Genomic DNA, 20,569 nt, shown 5'->3' on the forward strand with positions numbered 1-20,569 from the left:
CGAGGATTTTCAAAATAAACCAACTTTTGTTGTTTTTTTTGTAAATGTAGGTTAAATTTTACATTTCCAAAGAAATTATTTGAATATTTATATTTGTATATTTGGCACTCTGGGACAAGATTAGTTACCATTAATTAACAATAAATGTAGCTTTCTTTTGAAATAACATTTTTATTTAATTTATAAAGGTGGAAACGACAGACATGGTTCAATCACACAAGTATAATAAAGCACACAGGATAGCTACACTAATCTAAAATGCCTTTATAGCCAATTCATTAAACTTATTTTAATGCATGCGATCCAGAAATGTTAAATAAATACTAAAATTGTTTTTAAAAAGTTGTATTTTGAAAGGAAAAGCATTTTACTTCCCGTACCCGTGTTAAGTAACAACGGTTAACTTGACACGACCTCATCCTCCGAGGCAACCTGCTCCACATCGGGTAACCGAGGAAGAACTGCGCACTGCGGCTTCTTCTCCGCCGCTCATCGGGAGGACGAACCGACCTGTTGGGTGACCTGGAGGTAAGATAACCTTACCTAACCTAACCATACTCAACCTGCCTTTTTCACATCGATGTGTTTTAGGTGACTATGAGCTTTATGTTTTAGCTCTAACCGGGTCTCAATAGGTGCCTTTCTCTCTTTGTGGACTCTGTCACCAGACTGAATTATAAAAATCCGTCGTTTTTAAATTATTATGCTTGCTGGCAAAAGCGGATCGATGTTTATAAAGGATTATCAGTTTTTATGAATTATTAGGATACAGACTTTAATTCGGCTCCTATACATCACATGAACACCAGATTAAATTGCGATTACAGTTGGATTAAACTGTTTTTTTTTTAAACAGCGTTTTAATATTAAATTGTGTTGTGCAACATTAAATTGTAAGATTATTGAATAGAGTCTGGTTCTGTCCAAGAGCACCTTTTTATTGCAACACACCTTTTGTTAACTTTGTTTTTCTCAGGTTGCAAAAGATCCTGTTACACATTCATAATGTATGTCTGGTACTGTTGTTTCTTTATGTAAATAACTAAGACTTTTATAATAGTTTATAATATTTTACATCAGTCATGTCAGGTAGCAAACATTAAACATACAATAAGAAATTACCACATCATAAGTACAAACTCCAGTAGTTTACAGATTTTATGTTATTATGCTTTTAAATATATAACCAGTCTGCGTATACTTTATTAAAGTGTTGCACTATGTGTATGCACAAATATTTGTTAATTGCAATTCAACCCACACAGAGTTCCATAATTCATGGGGGGATTAGAGCTGAACTGTCCTTTTGTCCTGCAAGGAAAATGACAACGCCTGAGTTGCACAAGAGCTGCCATATGTGAAGACCTCCAACACAAACTGATTGGATCTCTGGTAGATCTGAAACTTTTACGTCTCTGGAAACTGCAACAGAGCAGCTTGGATTTCCTACATTTAAGAATAAAAACAAACCTACGATGGTCTGAGATTTGGCTGCTGGAAGTTCAATAGATTCCCCTGCTGAGGCTGGTTATTGTTTCAAGTCTGCACAGAAGTCCAATAGAAAGCATAACGTATCATAATGTCTCTGTAAACGTCTGTGTATTGTGGTTGTGTTTCTTTACAGATTCCTGTATGTTTCAGGTGTGTGTGTGTGAAGCAGGATGGTAGTTGCGTCGGAGCGTGTGTGAGCCGATGGCGTCCACGTTGTCCCAGCTGCAGTTCGGCCGGCTGCGAGGTCTTCGAGCCAGAGTGTTTCGGCGCTACGAGCACCGGCCTTTGGTGTCGTGTCTGTCCGGTCTGTACGGCTGCAAGTGGCGGCGCTATGAGAGGAGCCGGGCTCAGCCGGGAGACTGCTGCTGCAACACGGTGAGACAAAGAGAGCTCCAGTCAGTGTCCTTTATCTCTTAATATGACGCTTTACATCTTAATGCAGAAAAACTTCTGCACCAAATATTTGTTTTTCAGACACTTGACACTTAACTTAACTTCACTTGTTATCTCAATCTGCTTTAAAGCACATTTCTAGTCTCAAACTAGACTTCATGCTGCATTTAACACAGATGCACATCATCGGGAGCAAATTGAGGTTCAGCATCTTGCTCAAGGAGGAGCCAGGTATCGAATCCCAAAACCTTCCGATTAGAGCCCGCCCCGGTGACTTACTGGAAAACCTTTGCAGTAAAAAGTTTGTGTTTAATGGCTCCAAAACATTAGTCAAACAGCGTCTCAGTAATTGCACCGAGCTGTAAAATTGCAGGTTTGATTTGAAGTAAAAGCATAAAATTGGATAAATACATTTTCTTCTGGTATTTAAAGACAAATCACTGCCATCTGCTCCACTAATGCACATCATGCAGTGAGCTGTAATGAACCCACAGTGAGACCAGAGCGGTTTTACAATCACAGCCACTAAAGAGCTTTACTGTTTGAATTCCTCTCTCTCTACAGAGGGCAAAGATCAGTCTTCAGCTCCCAGAAACGAGGCAGTAAACGTATTAAAGGGCAGTTTTTAAAAAGCAACTTGTGTTTCATGTCTTTCTCCCTCGCTGCCGACAGTTGGAAGGTGTCAGCTTTGCTCTGCTCGTGGCGGCTTTCTGCCTAACGCTGGTGTTTCTCTACTTCTGGGGGCAAGCGAAGAACGACTACAATGACTTTGACTGGTGGGCTGAGTCACACTTACAGTTTATATAAGTGCTGCACACATAAATACAGCTGTAATGACCCGCTGTAGGTTCTCAGAGCAGATAATGAGCTCCCTGCTCCTCCATTTAACCCCCTGTTCATCCCACTCTCTGTGGTAGAATACACTCTGACTTTAGATGAGCTTTTTGGTTAATTTAGGAATATTCGACATGTAGAAATGCAAAATTGAGATGATTTAACACAGTAAATACGGAGCTTTTAGTGGGAGTCCAGAGTTTGAACTACAGGGGAATCTTGACTCCTCTAATTAGACCAAAGCTCCTCTGAAACCATGATTTCTGTACTTTATGGATCATCCATAAAATTGGGCTATTATTGAGGTATGAATCCTGCACGAGTGGTCTAAATTTCAATGTGTGTTTCTCTGTATTTCTACTCGGCTCTTGTGCGGCGTCCACAGGTTTAACTTTGGGAATCTGGGCTTCTGGTTTCCGTGGTCTGTGGTGCTGCTGGTCATCGCTGCAGGCTTCTTCACCTACGTCACTGTACTCATGGTGAGACTATTGGACTACAGAACCGTTCTGATACAAATCTTCACATTTAAAGACTTAATATAAGACTTAATATCAATGTTTGCTTCTTAAAATAGTCAGTTTGTCGCAGCTTTGTGTGATTTGGTAAAGTGATGGCTACTTTGTTTTGATAGCTGAGTTATATTAAGAGGTGTTTCTAATTATTAGTCCTCCCTATTTACAAACTTTAGTAATGACTTTAATGCTAAAACATGTAATTTAACACATCTCTGTCGATAAAACCTGAATAAAAGTCGACTTACTGTCGGAACAGTTGCGATGGGTTGCATTAAATTATAGGAGCAGCAACATCCATCTCCATCGTGAGGCTAAACGAGATATAATGTGTTAATTAGTGAGGCTGTAGAGGTGTTGTTGGTGTATTTTCTTTAAACTTAATTCAAAACCAGGCTAGCTGTTTCCCCCTGCTTCCAGTCTTTATGCTTCGTCTTAACTCTCAACAAGAAAGCAAAATAATTCCCAAAATGTCAGAACGAGAAACAAGACACTGAGATCTCGACTGTAAATCTGTCAGAGCCAGACAATTTAAAATTCATTCATTCATTCATTCATTCATTCATTTATTGTTTAAAATGTTTTATCTGCAATTTGATTTAAAAAAAACAATCCTGATTATCAAAAAAATGCTGAGTATCTTGTCCGATGATCGTTCTACGTAACATCTCTTTATGTACTTAAGTGTAAAGGTCTGATTGTTAGATTTAATGTGTGTTGTTCTTCTGTGCAGCTGCTGGCTGTGTGTTTGTTGTCAGAGGGCCAGAAGCTTTATTTACACTGGAGTCACAAGGTAACCGCTCTCTGCCGCATCCAGTTTTTATATCGACTGCAGAATCAGTGTGTTTATTTAAAGTTCAGATTGTCACAGACGGCTTGAGTTCGAGATTGCTCTGCCTTCATCACAAACACCACATTATCCACATGTAGATTAACTGTGTTGAAAGACTGATTGAAGTGTACTCTGTTCCAGTGGTGTTCAGACTTTTGTTCCCCAAAGGCAAAGCGGCAATCTAAAGCCACTAACTGATACTCAGTTAGATGACATGTTTCCTTGTTGTCAGATCGGGATCCTGGTGAGCCTGACGTTCTCCATCGCAGCCACCGCCGTCTTATCCGACCTGTGGAGTAAAGAATGGACGACTTTACTACTTTCCTTCCAGGTGACTCCTCCTCCTCCTCCTCTCCTTCCTCCCGTCGGCCTGTTTTCGGTGCGGCTTCTGCTCCTCACACCTGGTTTTGTTTGTGTGTCCTGATCAGGTCACAGCGCCTTATTTACATGTGGGTGGAGTGTTGCTGGTGACGGCGCTGGCCTGGCCGATAGCTTTGCATTTCTTTCGCATGAACAGCAGAGGTGAGGTGCACGGTTTGTGTCACGCATTGGATTTAAATACACATTTTTTCAAATCTGGATGCTAAATATAAAAGCTGGGGCCGGCGGGCAGTTAGTTTAGCTTAGCACAAAGACTGGAAACAGGGGGAAACAGCTAGCCTGGGGCTCTGTCCAAAGGTAACAAAATCCACAGACCAGCACCTTTTAAAATTCACTAATTAGGATTTAATGTACAAATGTGTCTTTCTTTTTAACACATTTCTCAAAATACCAAATTATTCCCATAAGAATTGAAAAAATAATGAACCTGTTTCACTTTTTAAAACATTTAACCTGTGTTGAGGATAATTCTGAAAGCAAATATTATCTTTACGTTTTATTTATGAAAATGTTTCCCCGTTATAAAGACGGTGAACAAAAAGCAAAAAAAGGAGAAAGAAACAACACAAAAACCAAACAAATATGAGTAAATGTGATTTTGTGTTCGTTTATGTTCAATAATACTGACGAAGAGGTCGGCAGTTGGGCAGTTTTTGTACTTTAAAACAACAATATCTTGAAATAAAAGCCAACATACCGACATAATGTCACTTGTTGTTAAGTAAATTTGCACTGGAACTATGAGTCAGTGTTGTTTGTGTTTTCAGTAAGGCGGGGGCTGATCATGGGGGTGTACCTGACCATCCTGTCCGCCCTCTACTTGGTGCCCCTCGGTTTGTATTCTCCTTGTATCAAAGAGGACGGCACCCTGGGGCCCGCACCGGCCCTCATCGGCCACAGAGGAGCGCCCATGGTGAGCAGTGATCTAATGAGACGGTTAAAAATAACAAGCTTGGGTCGCTGAAGCTTCGTGGTGGGTTGTGAGGCCACAGTACGCCTGTATCTACGAATCTGGTTCACATATAGCTCAATGGCCAATCGTCAGGGAGAAGAAAACACAGAATTTGTCATAAAAGAAGCAGATTAAGTCTGTATGATTGTTTAACATCATAAAAAATACATAATACAGAAAGAGAATTGTATAAAAAGTTTCCTAAACAGGAAATAATCTGCTCAAAATTCATCCAGATCTCTTGTTTTACACAAAGTTCTTGCAGTTACTGAGTTCACTGTTTGGGTTTTTGAAGATAATATGAAATGAAAGATAATAGGAACCAGTGCAATAGATAATAATAATGTGTCAGAGGAAGTGGCAGATTTACACTCCACATTTATGTCTTCAGCTTGTTTTGTCCAACCAACAGTCTAAAAGTTAGAGATTTTTAATTTGCTGTTAAATATGACAAGAAAAGCAGTAAATTCTCATATTTGAGAAGCTGAAGCTGGTGAGTATTTCACATTTTTGCTTGAAAAATGACAAACGATCGGTTGATTATCAAAATAGTTGTTAATTCAGTTTAATCGACAGATATTTGCCACTCTGACTCTTTTCATACCAGCAAAATGACCTGCCGGAGCAGTTTCCTGTAGTATAGATTATTTTTCAGTCTAGATATAAGCAAAAAATCCCATTCAAACCAGTCTGACACTCAACATGTTCTGGTGCACTGTGTGGGACGGGTGTTTGGACACAGGAACCAGCTCACATCCTTCTTGTTCCAGTTGTTTGGAGCTCGGAGACGAGGCCTCCGCTTCAGCTCTGCACACTGTAAACAGTCCTGACACATGTTTACACCCTTACACGCACTGACCACAGCCGCATGTTGCTACGCCACCGTGTGAATGAACTGACGCTCTATTATTGATGATCATTGTGTGTATTTGCAGCTCGCTCCAGAAAACACGCTGATGTCGTTTGAGAAGGCCGTGGAAGCAGGAAGTGATGGTCTGGAGACGGACGTCACTATTAGGTCAGTCAGCAGCTCGCTGCAAGAAATAAACTTTTAAATATTTATGGGGAATTGTTCAACTTAACTTTATTTATATATAACACCTTTCATACAAACCCACACAGCCCAAAGTGCGTCACAGTAACCGAAACAATGGATAAAAACAACAAATGAACAATAAATAACCTTTTGTCAATAAAAATGAATACAATAAAATGTAAAAGATACAAAAATAATAAAGATTGATATAAAAATAAACACCAGGGAGACAAATAATGTAAAAAACTGATGATTAAAACCTAAAAACTAAGGCTTATAACATTACTACAAAGTAAAAGCCTGATTAAAAAGACTTTTATGGGACCATGGAGGGACCTCAGTGATCTGACTGGAACATAAAATGAATATATCGAGGCCTTATTAGTAAAAACCTGCTATGTTTATTGTCATTGATCGATACTGTACCGGTTGTCTATAGGACAACCTGAACAAACTGTTAGTCAAATGAAATATTTTCATATGATTGTGTATATTAGAGTTTAATAAGCGGTGTGCAAATGTGCAGTTTAACACACATTTAAAGGGTCCAGTGTGTAACATTTAGGAGGATCTGTTGGGTAGAAATTGAATTTAATAATCACAGTTTTAATTAGTGTAAAATCATCTGAAAATAACAGTTGTTGTGGACAAACCAAACACTGGCTCTAGACGGGGAATTTGGCGAGTTTTGTAGCCACCGTAGTTTCTCCTACACTCTTGGAACGGGAGGTCGAGGCGAGGGTGTTTGTACACAGTGGTCCTTTTTAAAGAGTGATGCACATTCTTGCAACTGGCTCTGTTACTGTGTGACACTGTTATCATGCTGATTGTTTTCCAGAAGATAAATACACACAAGTAGAAAAAGGCTTTATACAATATAAGATATGAGAACTGAACCTTTGGGTCTACAATCTGTTTAAACAACATTACTGTTTAAACCTTTTTTTATTTTATTTTATTATTAACCATATAATTAGTTTTGCAGGTTTTTATTCATAAACCAAAGTGTTGGACAGGTTGAAATTGGTGCTGTATGAAAGGTTAATTAATCATTAAGAGTTATTCTAATTCATCCTGAGGGGAAGATTAATTATTGGTGCTATATTTCACATCAATCCATCCAACAGTCAAGGTCCAAAGTGGTGGATCGACCAGCCGGCGCTGCCAGGATGCGTTTTATAAACTTTAAATGTTACAGACGTTAAGATTTCTCTGACTTATTGGCCGCACTCGTCACCGCTGTTATCGTTTTTAATGGTCGTAGCTCTGACGGGGTTCCCTTCCTGATGCATGACCACACGCTGCAACGGACCACCAACATCCACGAGGTCTTCCCCAACCGGACCGGCACCCCGGCAGCCATGTTCACCTGGGCCGAGCTGGAGAGCCTGAACGCCGGAGCCTGGTTCCTCTCGGTGAGTCACACACTGTGTAAGCTTATTGAGTTATATAACGTACTGCAGTGGTTATTGTAGTTTTATTTTGGTCTGCTCGAGTGGGTATTGAAACAGCCTCTACAGGGCCACAGAAGACATTATACAACTTGCAGTAGAGCAATTGATTAGTTGATCAATCTGTTAGTTGTTTAAACATGCCCTAGTTCCAGCTTCTCAGTTCACATTATAATGTTTGAGTTTCGACAAAAGAAGCTATTTTAAGGCTCCAACTTCACCATTTAAAAAAGTTTAATCAGTAAATGAAGGGAATAACTATCCAATACATTAATAATGAACATTAGTTGCAGCACCAAAGATTAGTTCTCCCTGGGATGAGCAAACTGACCTTATGTAATGTAATGGGGTTAAAAATGGTGAAATTTGCCTTTAAATCAAACAGGAAAAGAGCAAATTGTGACTCACACAATGTGAGTAAATACTTAAATACTAATTAAATACTCATCAACTGTACAGTTTACAAGTTAAAACATAAACATGAGACAAACAACTGAGACTTCACATGTAACAACCTGAGTGTGGCGACGTCACCCCATTGGGTCGGAGCCAGCGGAGGTCACGTAAAGCATTTTGAGCTGCTCTCATGGGCTGCTCAGTTTCGACTCATCTGTAGCAGGAAACTGTGGCGGCTCGCCTGCTCACACATGATCTCATATTACAGATAAACAGTTAAAGTATTGATCGTTATCAATAAAAAGTTAAACCACTGGAAACAGGCGACTTCGTCATCACAACAACCGTATTACAACATCAGCCGGCAGACGAGGAACATATTGGGCAGCGAGTTATGTCACAGTATTAATTAGGTATTGATGATCGTCCCTTCCAGCACAACCCGTTCGGTACAGCCGGCTCTCTCGGAGCGGACGAGCGACTGCGGGCGGGAAAACAGCCCGTGTGCAGCCTGCGGGCCTTCCTCCAGCTGGCAGCTCAGAAAGACAAACTGGTGATCTTTGACCTCTACCGTCCACCCAGAGGTCACCCGTACAGAGATACCTGGATCCAACGCACGCTGGAGGTCATCCAGAACGAGTCCTCCATTCACTCCTCGCAGGTGAGGTTGTTGGAGTACGTGAGGGACCGTTGTAGATAATTCTGTATGGATTAAAACACAGACTTTTATTTTGAAAAATGTGCTGTTAGGAATTCTGCCCTCATGTGTGTTTTTAAGCGTTATATTAAGATATATGAGTGTATTGTGTTTCACACTGAGGTTAGATACCTTCCCTTTAAAGAGGAAGTCACTGCTGGAAGTATAACACACTTTATTTCTACAAACAGTACTTTCTCTGTCTGCTTTACTTCCTGTTTTGTTTCTGGACTTTTCTTGGGACGGCGCTGAGAACATGTGAGAGAAACCAAACCTGTGTAGGATTTTATTTCTCCACAATTACAGAAAACTGGTGAATAAATTGCTGAGACAATCCAGAGGACACAGAGTTAGACTCACTACAAAGTTTTTGTCCTGTTAAACAGAACTAAACTCAGGTTATTATACTGCAACATAAACTAATATATTCAGTTTTAACATAAACTGTAAACAGTAAAACTTCAATTAATAACTTTTATTTGCTTTAAATCACTGGGCCTTAAATTCCTTTAGCACAAAGCTAATGCTCAGCAAACATAGGACATACAATCAGACTGTTTATTTAAACCAGTATGAACATTATTAACATATCAGATCCCGATCATTTAATACTTTATATCTGTGTAGGTAATCTGAGCGGTTTAGAAGCTTTAAGAGGTTTTTATACACCCAAAGAATTTGTATAAAATCCAGACCAGATCCTCTAATGGAGACCCGCCTTTATCTGTAAAGGTCTATCTAGTAAAGGAGACCTGCTTCTATTTGGGACCGCGCTTTTAATTTGAAGTTTTACAGTATACTTTACATTGAACCAGAACTGAGGAGTAGTTCATGTTTACTCTGCTACATTATGTTCTGTTGTCTCTCGGTTAAATTAATTACATTATTTGACATAAGGCAGTTAATGACTCATGTCTTCTGTTATTTACTTACTGTGTGTGTGTGTGTGTGTGTGTGTGTGTGTGTGTGTGTGTGTGTGTGTGTGTGTGTGTGTGTGTGTTGGACGCTCCTCCTCCTCCTCCTCCTCATTCACCAGGTGTTGTGGCTGCCATCAGACCTGCGGGCTCTGGTCCAGGAGCTCGATCCTGAGCTCCAGCAGACATTAGGCAGTCGGCTCCCTCTAGAGGAGCTCCAGAGGAACCACATCGTCAAACTCAACCTGCACTACAGCTCCATGTCCACCGAGCTCACCAGGTTAGAGTGTGTGTGTGTGTGTGTGTGTGTGTGTGTGTGTGTGTGTGTGTGTGTGTGTGTGTGTGTGTGTGTGTGTGTGTGTGTGTGTGTGTGTGTATTTTCAATTTCCAGACTTCTCAGTAGATTTTTTTTTTAGACCATATTTGACATCTGAGTGAAAATAGCTAGATGCTTTAATATGATGATTGTACATGTATTTTACATTATCAATATGTATTCTGGCAGAAGTAGTTTGGTACTTTGTGTCTCTGCAGCCTTATTTATTCCCTGGAAACAACAATAAACATAAGGTCATAAAGGTTTCCTCACACAGAAGAGTCAACAAAATCACTATAACAACATGAAAAACACTCTACGCACAACAGCCTAGAAATTCAGAATTTTATATTTAAGAAAACAGAGCAGGGACAACAGGCCATAACTTACTTTGACCTGGAAATGACCAAAATCAGATTCCATACTTTCCCAGTCTGCGTAGGGACCCTGTGGGCGTCTCAGAGATGGCGTTTAGTGGCACATCATCGTAACACTTCTCCTCTCTCGTGTGCAGTGAGTACGCTGCAGTGAACATCACCACCAACCTGTACGTGATCAGCCAGCCGTGGCTCTACTCTCTGGCCTGGTGTAGTGGAGTCCACTCGGTCACCACCAACGCTCCCCAGCTCCTCAGCACCATGAGCTCCCCTCTCTTCCTCATGGTAACACTTTCAGTACTTTACTGTAGAGTATTTCCATTATAAGCAACCAGATGTCATAGTAAAACGCTGACAGGGAACATTTTACTGTGTTGTGTAAATGTAACTGATAATACTTTTTACTTAAACAGATCCCAAAAAAAAAAAATCTTAACATTGGTACAATAACTGCAGCTCAAATGAAAAAGGTCCCATGTTTGAAGCACTTGGGTATCTGGTTAGATGAAAACTTGTCATTCAAAACTGAAGAAATTACTAAGACCACAACACTGTCTTGTTCTTATTTACAAGCTCATCCTTTAATAAGTTTAATAAGATTAGAAATATGGAATACTGCACTCATTGACAGGAGTAAAACCTTCTTATATCCCATTTATACACACAGAATTAGGAAAAGACAACATTTTAAGCTCTTTCTGAACGTTTTATATAAATAATGCACCTGTGTTTTTTTAATGTCTGCTTTGTCCTGTACAAAAATGTTTCAAATATCAAACGTTTTATTCTATAACTAACTTATAAATCTGTGTGTGTCTCTTCAGAGTCCAGATGAGTATAACGTGATGTGGATTCTCACTGATCTGGCGTCCCTCCTGCTGCTCCTCCTCATCTTCACCTTTCACTGGTGAATCACACACGCAGTAAAAAACAAAGCTGTTAGCGGGACGATGTTATCTGTTGTTATCTGTCTTTTACTTTCCACCCGGGCAGGACTTCAGGGAGGAGTCAGATCTAAATACGATGAGATAAAACAGGGCTCACGTGTTGTGTGTTTTTTTGGCAGGTGGCGAGAGCGAGGACTGACTTTCTCCTCGGGAAGCAAAATCATGCTGGACAACGGCACTTATAGCAAGTTTAAGACAGGTAACCTCCAAAGATATCTGCTTTTTTTTTTTTTATTTCCCTTTTCTGGTTAACGCAAACAGTGGTCAGCACTGCAGTGCTATGTTACGATACAGGCATGGACGTTTTAATGTCACCTTTTTATAAAGACGTAAAGAGTACAATTGAACAAATAACAAATATCAATTTACCAACTTTTACACTATAACTTGTACAATATAATAAAAAAGTATTGCACCATAAATATATATATGTGTGTGTAATAATAAAAAGTGTAAGAAAAGTACAAAAGAAGTAAACAGAAATACTTTGCAATAAGCGGCAGCGGTGGTTGCTGATCCGCTCTTGAAGAGCTGTGTCTCCCAGAATGCTTTCTGGGTAAGAGGTTTTTCTTTTTTTGCCTTGGCCAACTCCTTGTGCATGATGCAGGCATTCACAACTGCAATGTCGACTAAGCGGTAAAAAAAAGTCCTGTACCAGTTCCTTGTCTTGTGTTAGGGCCAATTAGGGCATCAGAGAGATCCACTCCCCCCATGTTCTTGTTGTAGTCCTTCACTGCTGCTGGAACAGAGATATTCATGAGTGTCCACTGCCCATCATTTCCCTCCAAAGGCTTTGTGCATGGTAGTACACATGGACACTTCCTGCGTGTCCTTCCATTGCACAAACAGCAGGTCACCATCTCTGATCCAGCGCAGACCTCCTCTGGGAGCGTTTCTGGGCAAGGCGTTCACTGTGGTTCTTGGGAAGCCAATCCTGTTTGTCCGGATAGTGCCACAAGCCTGTATCTTCTTTTGGAGGAGGTCCCTAAAAAGTGTGGGGCTTGTGTAGAAGTTATCCACAAATAACCTTTAGCCTGTGCCCAATAGCTTCTCTTCCAGAAGGATCATGGCTAAGACCCTTGTTGTGCTGGGCAGAGGATTTTCCTTCATACACAAAGTTCCAGGTGTAACCACACAGGGAGTCTGCCAGGACAAACAGTTTGTATCCCCATTTTGTAGGTTTGTCCTTCATGTACTGTTTGATCGCAATTCTGGCCTTTGATGCCACCATTCTCTCATCTACTGAGATGCTCCGTGATGGCTGGAGATTGCTCAAGCAGGCTTCCCTAATGCTGTTGTACAGTGGCTTCATTTGGCACAACCGGTCAAAGGCTGCTGTTCCTCTCTTCTTCTCATTCTCAGCATCCACCTTTGGATCACTGAGATGGAGAGCGTATGTGATGGCCATGAATCTCCTGCATGACATGACCTTGGTGGGAAATTGCAGGCTGTACAGCTCAGACCTCCTCCAGTAGTCTGTAAATGAGTGACATGTGGTAATACCCATATAAATCACAAGTGCCAGGAAAGAGTACATGTCTTGCAATGTGATCAAATGCCTTGGCCTTGCTTTCCCCTCCTGTTTCTTAGTGCCATAGGCATTTGAGTGGGTCACAATCACGAATGCACTATTTCCAGCCATATTCTGACCGCACTCCTGACAGTACACGCAGTGCATTGCGTTACGTCCTTTGTTGTACCTCAGCCAGGGAAATAGTTTCAGCCAGTCCTGTCTGAAGGAATATATTTTGGCCTTTTTAATTTGGGTCTCGGAGCCGGGCTCTATCCCAGACTCGGTTGTCTCCTCCTCTGGTTCCGAGTCTGATGCTGTCGCCGAAGGACCGGGGCTTGGTATCTCACCAGGGACAGAGGGCTCCGTGTCTTGACGGTATGGACTCTCAGTAGTGGGGATGGATGGGATTATAGTAGTAGGGCTGGTTGTAGCCTTGCTTTTCTTAATGAAAAAACTTTCAATATTCCTGCCTCTCTTCATTTTCCCTCGTTTTGTCGCGTTTATTTTATTTTTCCGTTTCAGTTAGTCAGCTATTCTGATGCTTAGGTCGCGCGCAATTTTTAAACGAGAGATGAAGAGATGATCACCCGGGCAGCGTCAGGTGCACCAGTGCGACCTAGAAAAATTATTAGTCCACTCTGGAGCCCTGATTACTGTCATTATGTGACTGAAATCAAACCCATTTTGTTTCTGTCTCTCCCGTTGCAGAGCTGAGTGATATATGGTCGGTGTCCAGTGCGAACTCCCAGGCAGAGAAGACGATCAACCTGGCGACTGTGACCGAGCACTGATCATCTGCCTCTGAGAGGAGCCTCGTACTGCCAACCTGTAAGGTCTCAGAACATTTTATCAAGTGCACTTTGTTTCAGTGAAATAAAGTGACGCAAACATTTCTCACTTTGTCAGTAGCTGTTTTCATCGCACACACATATAAGTTATTTTTACCTCCAAAAGGGAAAAATTTGGAAATACGCTTATTTGCTTTCTTACTTTTTCTGCTCTGACGAGTCAAAGTGCTGTGAAAACGCTCTATAGCACTCATATAGCTGCCCTTTTTAATTTACAGTCAGCAGCCAGTTACCTTAGCTTAGCACAAAGACTTGAAACAGGGGGAAACAGCTAGCCTGGCTCTGTCTAAAGGTGTCTGTTTAATCAGTTTGATCCTGTCTTTTGATGGCTTTATTACCATAAATCTTTAAATTAAAAGCAGGGTCCCAATTAGACACAGGTCTCGTTTACAAGCCTGGTGTGGCTTCATGTTTTAACAAATACAGGCAAGTCTCAATTAGAGGCCCGGTCTGGATTTTATAAAAAATATTTGGATGTATAAAAATCCAGAAAATTCTAAGTTGGTTAGATCTCCTACACAAATATAAATGTTTAATCATTTGGCGATATGGATCTTTAGATCAGTTAAGTTCTCCATAATTCAATCGTTCACGTCATTTTACAGAAACCATCAACAACAAATGATCAAATTTAATGATTCGTAATTGATATAATATACAATAGTTTAAATAAAAAATCTGCTCATACTTCACATTTTTTTGTCCCAAATAAAAGCCTGGGCTTTTAATTGGAAGTTTTACTGTATATAAGGAAAACTGTAATTTAAAACTCTAAATAAAAACAACAGTAAAGAGCCAATAAAAAGACCCCCTAAGAAGTGTATAATGTAACTCTATATAATATCTTCAGACCGTGGTACTGTTACAGCATATTTAATAGGAATAAACGTCTCGGTGCTCTTTGCAAAATGTCATTTATTTCTGTCTACATCAGGATATATGGTCACATCATGGATGAAACAATTTCTCCTTAATATAAACAAAGAATTCTGATTATAACTCAATGCTTAAAAATCAACACTAATGGTTCAAACATTTAGAAAAAAGGAAATAAAATCAGTCACTATCTACAATGTGTGTTTACAGAGACATTGATCTAAAACGGACTACTGTGGATCAAGCACGTACAAACGAGAGAACTTTGTGGCACACACATGGTTTCCTTTCACATGCATGACTAACAGTACAATAAAAAAAAGAAATCATCAGTTAATATTTAAATAAGTTTAAATCCAAATTAAATCAGTTTGCACAACGCTGGAGATCTGAAGGGTCGTAGGTTGGATGATAGGTTAGCTTTGGTCTAAAAACATTTAACAGACTATAATTGATGCTGGTTTTGGTAAAATTATAACAACTGTGAGCATAAATAAGGATGCGTCTGAAAAATGAAACTTACAGGACAAACAAGTTAATAAAAATACTGTTTGGGGTTTTCAGTTATGGGAGTTTATGACAATTTGTAACAACACAGTATGTAATAAACAGCATGAACTTAATACATATCTCTGCAGTTTTAAATCAGTTATTACATATTTATGATTTAAAATGTAATAACCAAACAAACCTTAACTAATAACTTTATTATTTTACAGCCAAACTCAGGGACTTTATGTCAAATGCCAACCTGGAAAAACTCAGCTACTGCCAGGGTTCGAGTTATAATTGGAGGACTAGCATTAGGGCGGATATATATATATATATATATATATAAAGTCTGATGGAATCTTTATGGTTTCATATGAAAGTCGGTGCACTATGTAGCGCTCCACTAATGAGAGGATGTATTGTTTTGTAAATCAAATACAAAGCTAGAAATCAATACAGAATCTGAGAGAGTAGTTAACATTAACGGAAATAACTCTTTACATTGAAAAATGTATTATTTGTCGCATTGGTAATGTATCAGAGACACTGTTTCCCAACCTTTTTCCGTAAGGGACTCCTTTTCTATCATTTGATATATTTTAGGGATGTTTCATTTTATACTTATGTACAATTAACCCAAATAGCAAGAGATTAGTTTTTCTGATATTTTCAGGAACGCTTTATACAATCCTGTCTACTATTATTATTATTATTATTATTATTATTATTATTATTATTATTAATAAAAATAATACATAATAGGCTTCCTATGTTTTCTTCTCCCTTATATCCATTGTTCTAATGCAGGACGAGTAAAGGCTTTGTGAATATAGTTTGTGTTCCCTCTTAAAATCAAGAAGGCCTTGTGACCCCCTAGTGGGGAATCACTGTATTAGAGACCCCCACAGATGTAGCTCCCACATAACTCGAACCCTGAGTACTGCAGTGGTCTCTGTACGGGGCTCCAAGAGGACCATCAAAAAGCTTCAGTTTATTCAAAATGCAGTTAATAAAAAAGTGCAACTCCTACATTTTGTAATTTATCGGAAAATCTAAGAAAATGCGTCATAATGTGAGTGCTATTACATAATGTGCTGTTAAAGATTTAACCCCGAGAGTAAAAGATCCGAGTGTTTGTTTGTAGCCTTGACACCGATACGGGACTTAATAAAACATTGTGTCGTTGAATTCTGTCTCAAAACGTCCGACAATAGTTGGATTGAAAGCCGATTGCACGAAACCTCACTGGTGACGTGCTGCAGAGAACGTGAGCAGCAGTTTACGGTGATTTTAACGCTTTTAGAAATGAATCCAAATTGCAGATGTTCGGGGAGGAAAAAGGTAATTTTAAAGGCAATATGTGAGTTTTAAGACAGGGCCGATAACATAATAACATGAATGGAAACGTTGGCATTACAGTGTCAGTGACAGTTTTATATTCACGCTATGTGTGTGTGTGTGAGCAGGATTAACGTATTGATTGTAATCGATGAGTTTCCAGCCGTCCGCTCACTTGCTGTTGCCCCGGGAGGTTCGCTGTTTGGTCATGGTCGTCAGCATCTGGCTGATGTAAGAGGTCAGGAGGTCGTCCATTTTGTAGCCCTGAAGGATTAGAGGTCAGAGGTCAGACATACCTTAACTGTATTTATATATTTACATGTGTGGCTCTATTGCTTTTTATTGTACATTGCATAACAGATTACATTTTGGATGGTATTCTGTCATATTTCTCAAGTAGAAGTACAGATACAACTTAAAGTACAGGCTCTGAAATGTACTCGAGTAAGAAAGTAAAAAGTACTCTCTTGGTTTCTACCGGCTGTTTCTGTGCAAAGGTGAAACTTCAAACAGAGTCTTGTTTCCCTCTCTTGTCACATCATTATTGTCACATTATGTCTGTTTTGCATGATACGCACCGGTCTTGAGGTTTGGAAGGCGCAATGCAATGATGCAAAATGTTTTTTTAGTACTTATATTTGTATAAAAATGTAGGGGGTAAAAGTAAGAAGAAGGTATCTGTACTTAAGCATCTGGATTATGTGGAAATATTTTTAGTATAATACTTTTGCTTTTTGATTGTCCACCTCAACAGTTAGTGTACGAACATAAAACTGCTGGTCCTCTTCAGTTTTATGTGTCTGAACATCTTTAAAGGGCCGACCTGAGGTTATAAACGTGCAGTGGCAGGAAGGAATATTGGCAGTTTAAGGAACAGGTGCTCCACTTTTTTGAATGATACACTGCAATCTGCCCTACTGCTCTGATTGATCACTTGTCAGTCCGTCCAGGACTTTGCTGACTTCTGATTTCACAGCATAGGTGTTGTACTGAGCCATACGAGTTTGGTGACGTATGGCTCAACTTTTTGTGCAGGAAACTACAACGATTGGTAAAATAAATTGCAAGGTTGTGCAGAATTCACAGGGACTGGTTGAATTTATATTAACTGTTGCAATCGCAACTTCCTGGAGGGACTTACTTGTTGAACTGTCTGCATAGTTTGCTTAAAGATTTTGCATTTAAGTAAATGTCAGACCCCTGAAACCTGCTGAACTCCAATGACTGAGTAAACTGTAAACTTATATTTCATCATAATTTAACTCTTACGCTTTTATTTTGAAAGCTAAATGCTCAAATCCTTTATTTCCTGGTTATTCTGACCGCTGTAGTGCATCAACATAATATTATAAAGTCCAGTGTCTCACCAGTGAGGTTTCACACAGCAGCTTGCTGCCTCGGACCAGGTTTCCGATGGTGATGTGGAAGTACGTGTTGCCGCTGCTCCAGTTGGAGATCTTGGTGAAGGGGTGAGTGGTGAGAATGTCCTGTAGGAAAATATAACACAATGTAGTTGCATGATCGGCCGCAATATTCAACAAAGACACAAGAGAAGTCAGTTCTTCTGGTGCAGATGCGATGCATTCAGGAAATTAACTAAAGAGAGACAAAATAAAAACAGCTTTCATGTCTAATTCCCTCAATTATATGTTGTCGTATTTTAGTATGAAGCTTCCCTTTTTTAATCTGCTTCTGTTTGCCCTGTTACATTATTATTACTGCATCATGCTGCTACACACAAACTCAACACTTCTTATATCCTTTCCAAATTAAAAGCCCATTTCATTGGACAGAACCTTCATTTCCTAACAAGGCTTTTATTGTGAAATATTTGCAGGACCATGTTGTGGAAAGTGACCTGGTGATCTGGGTTACTGTTCTTATTCTATACAAAGTGTTGAAGATAACATGATTATATTGTTGAATTTATTAAAGTAAAAAGAAATGTACATTATGTCTCCAGCCTGTATTTGAGACCCGGCTTTTATATGAGAAAATACTGTAATTGAGACTAGACTTGCGTATAAAATATAATAATAATAATAATAATAATACTTTTGGACGGCAGTAAACTTATATTTGAGATTTTCTGTATTTTTAATTACAAAAACGTGTAATTCAGGGAACAATTTTGTTCCCACATCAATGATTCTGGGAACAAACTCATTAACACAAATATGATAAATGTGAACTCACCTTAGATTTGGGATCAATGAGACTGACTCCATGTTTGTTGATTGCTATCAGGAGGGTTTCTGGGTAATTTGGATCAGTTGTTTGCTGCAGAAAGAAAAACCGAATAATTAAAACAGTGGAAAGTACATTTACTCAAGTATTTGTACTATTAAATGTTCTTGTACTTTTAAAGCTTTTTATTTGCATATTCAGATTATTAACAGAATTTAACCAACTAATAAACTATAATAATACATCTTTAAGCTACAGCAGTATATAGACATTAGTTATTAGCTCCACTTTTAGTGATTTACACATTAATGCATCAATTATAATCCAGTAATATCTTAATATTCTGAAATTTACGTCTGTAATTAGTACTTTTAATACCTTGATTAATGCTAATACTCTTGTTGTATTTACTTCAGTAAGAAAAATCTGAGTATTTTCTACACTGCAGTATTGATTGACGGACTTCTTCCAGCTACAGTAACAACAACATAATGACATTCAGCTTTTAGAAACTGAGTCTTTACCTTGACTTCAAAAAAGGCCGAACCAAACGTGGGCCACTTGTAAATGATTTTGAGGAAGGAGAGTTTGGCTTCTTCTCGAGTCTTTCCCGAGTGTTTGTTGAACAGCGACATGATGGACTAAGAGGGAGACAAACGACAAACCAAAAAACATTTAGTAAAGATATAGTAAGATATTATTGTATATAAGTTTTCTTGAATTGACTTCCTGACAACCTCACTCATAACGATGACTGTTTTTGTGGTCGGGTAAAAACAAACAGTCTCAAAATAACCACAAACCACAAAAACTAACAAGAATCGGTGTTAGAAACCCGAAGGCAGCGTGACTCCGGTCTCCTGAGACTTTCAAAGCCACTTTATTCCAGACTGAAATATCTCAACAGGAACTGAATAGATTGTCATTAAATTGGGTAAAAAACATTTATGTTCCTCTCAGCGTGAATTCTAATATCATTGATGATTTCTTGTATTTTCATGTAGCGCCACCAGCAGGTCAACATTTTGATGTGTCCATTATTTTGGTTTATGACTCAATATCAGCAAAAACTAATGACATTCCCATCAGTCTCGGCTGCACTTGGTTTTTATTGCAAAATGGCTTGTGTTGCTAAGCTAAGAGGATGAACATGGTAAACATTATGCCTTCTTAACATCAGCACGTAAGCATTTAGCTCAAATCCCAGCCTCACAAGGTCACCAGCACGACTGTAGACTCTTGTTTAAGCAACAGTGCCAAACATTTGCCGATTCTAGCTTCTTAAATGTGAGGATTTCTTTATCTTATATTACTTATTTTGTTTGTTTTCTGTGTGTATCTACTCTTTGTTGGACTATTTACCTATAAAACCCTGATTTTACTCTACTAGTTTTTGCTGCTGTAATACGTGAGCTCACCCTCTTCCAGTCGTCGGGGGACAGATGTCTGATCTGGTCCTGAGGGACGAGCTCCTTCAGGACCTTGGTAATGTTGTGGAAGTGGGATTTGTCGTCCTCAAACTTCACCCTGTAGATCAGCGCCGCCAACTGGTGCACCTCGTCCCTCGGACACTTGTGGTAGCCTCGCAGGTACTTTGGCAGCTCCTGCAGAGAGAAAGCGGTCGCTGTTAAGAAAGCTGCGCGTCATTTCTGAACTTACACAGGTCCTTAAAGATCCATTAAAATAAGGCAATGCCCAAATATTGAACGCATATTATCCACATGTACGTATCTAATTTTGGACACCCAGCTCAGAAAAAGGGTTTCCTGTTAAGAAGGTGTCAATA

The 20,569-nt window shown here is 39.3% G+C and overlaps 2 protein-coding genes across 4 annotated transcripts in view; one reads left to right on the forward strand and one right to left on the reverse strand.

Moving 5' to 3' along the window:
* The first annotated feature begins 420 nt into the window (after positions 1 to 420).
* On the forward strand, positions 421 to 13,935 carry LOC127363951 (glycerophosphodiester phosphodiesterase domain-containing protein 5-like). Of its 3 annotated transcripts, none has more exons than XM_051400923.1 (16): positions 421 to 528; positions 1,625 to 1,866; positions 2,557 to 2,660; positions 3,104 to 3,197; positions 3,964 to 4,023; positions 4,295 to 4,393; positions 4,491 to 4,584; positions 5,211 to 5,356; positions 6,331 to 6,413; positions 7,696 to 7,846; positions 8,715 to 8,939; positions 10,012 to 10,169; positions 10,720 to 10,867; positions 11,407 to 11,489; positions 11,649 to 11,728; positions 13,751 to 13,935. In XM_051400923.1, the coding sequence occupies exons 2-16, from the start codon at positions 1,693 to 1,695 to the stop codon at positions 13,831 to 13,833; spliced, it is 1,782 nt and encodes a 593-aa protein (XP_051256883.1). In that variant the 5' UTR covers positions 421 to 528; positions 1,625 to 1,692; the 3' UTR covers positions 13,834 to 13,935. The 3 variants fall into 3 exon arrangements, with proteins under 3 accessions (XP_051256883.1, XP_051256884.1, XP_051256885.1); XM_051400924.1 differs by having other exon boundaries at positions 1,642 to 1,866; XM_051400925.1 differs by lacking the exons at positions 4,491 to 4,584; positions 5,211 to 5,356.
* Positions 13,936 to 15,623: 1,688 nt separating this feature from the next.
* The window catches only part of myo7ab (myosin VIIAb), a 50,744-nt gene continuing 45,798 nt past the window's right edge, over positions 15,624 to 20,569 (reverse strand). The window contains exons 45-49 of the mRNA XM_051400930.1: positions 20,202 to 20,387; positions 19,308 to 19,424; positions 18,793 to 18,876; positions 17,964 to 18,083; positions 15,624 to 16,860 (exon numbers count right to left, since the gene is read on the reverse strand). Of these exons, the coding sequence (XP_051256890.1) occupies positions 16,768 to 16,860; positions 17,964 to 18,083; positions 18,793 to 18,876; positions 19,308 to 19,424; positions 20,202 to 20,387 (600 nt within the window). The 3' untranslated portion in view covers positions 15,624 to 16,767. The remainder of the gene's footprint in view (positions 16,861 to 17,963; positions 18,084 to 18,792; positions 18,877 to 19,307; positions 19,425 to 20,201; positions 20,388 to 20,569) is intronic.

This window comes from Dicentrarchus labrax, unplaced genomic scaffold (assembly GCF_905237075.1).
Source record: "Dicentrarchus labrax unplaced genomic scaffold, dlabrax2021, whole genome shotgun sequence".
NCBI lineage: Eukaryota > Metazoa > Chordata > Actinopteri > Moronidae > Dicentrarchus > Dicentrarchus labrax.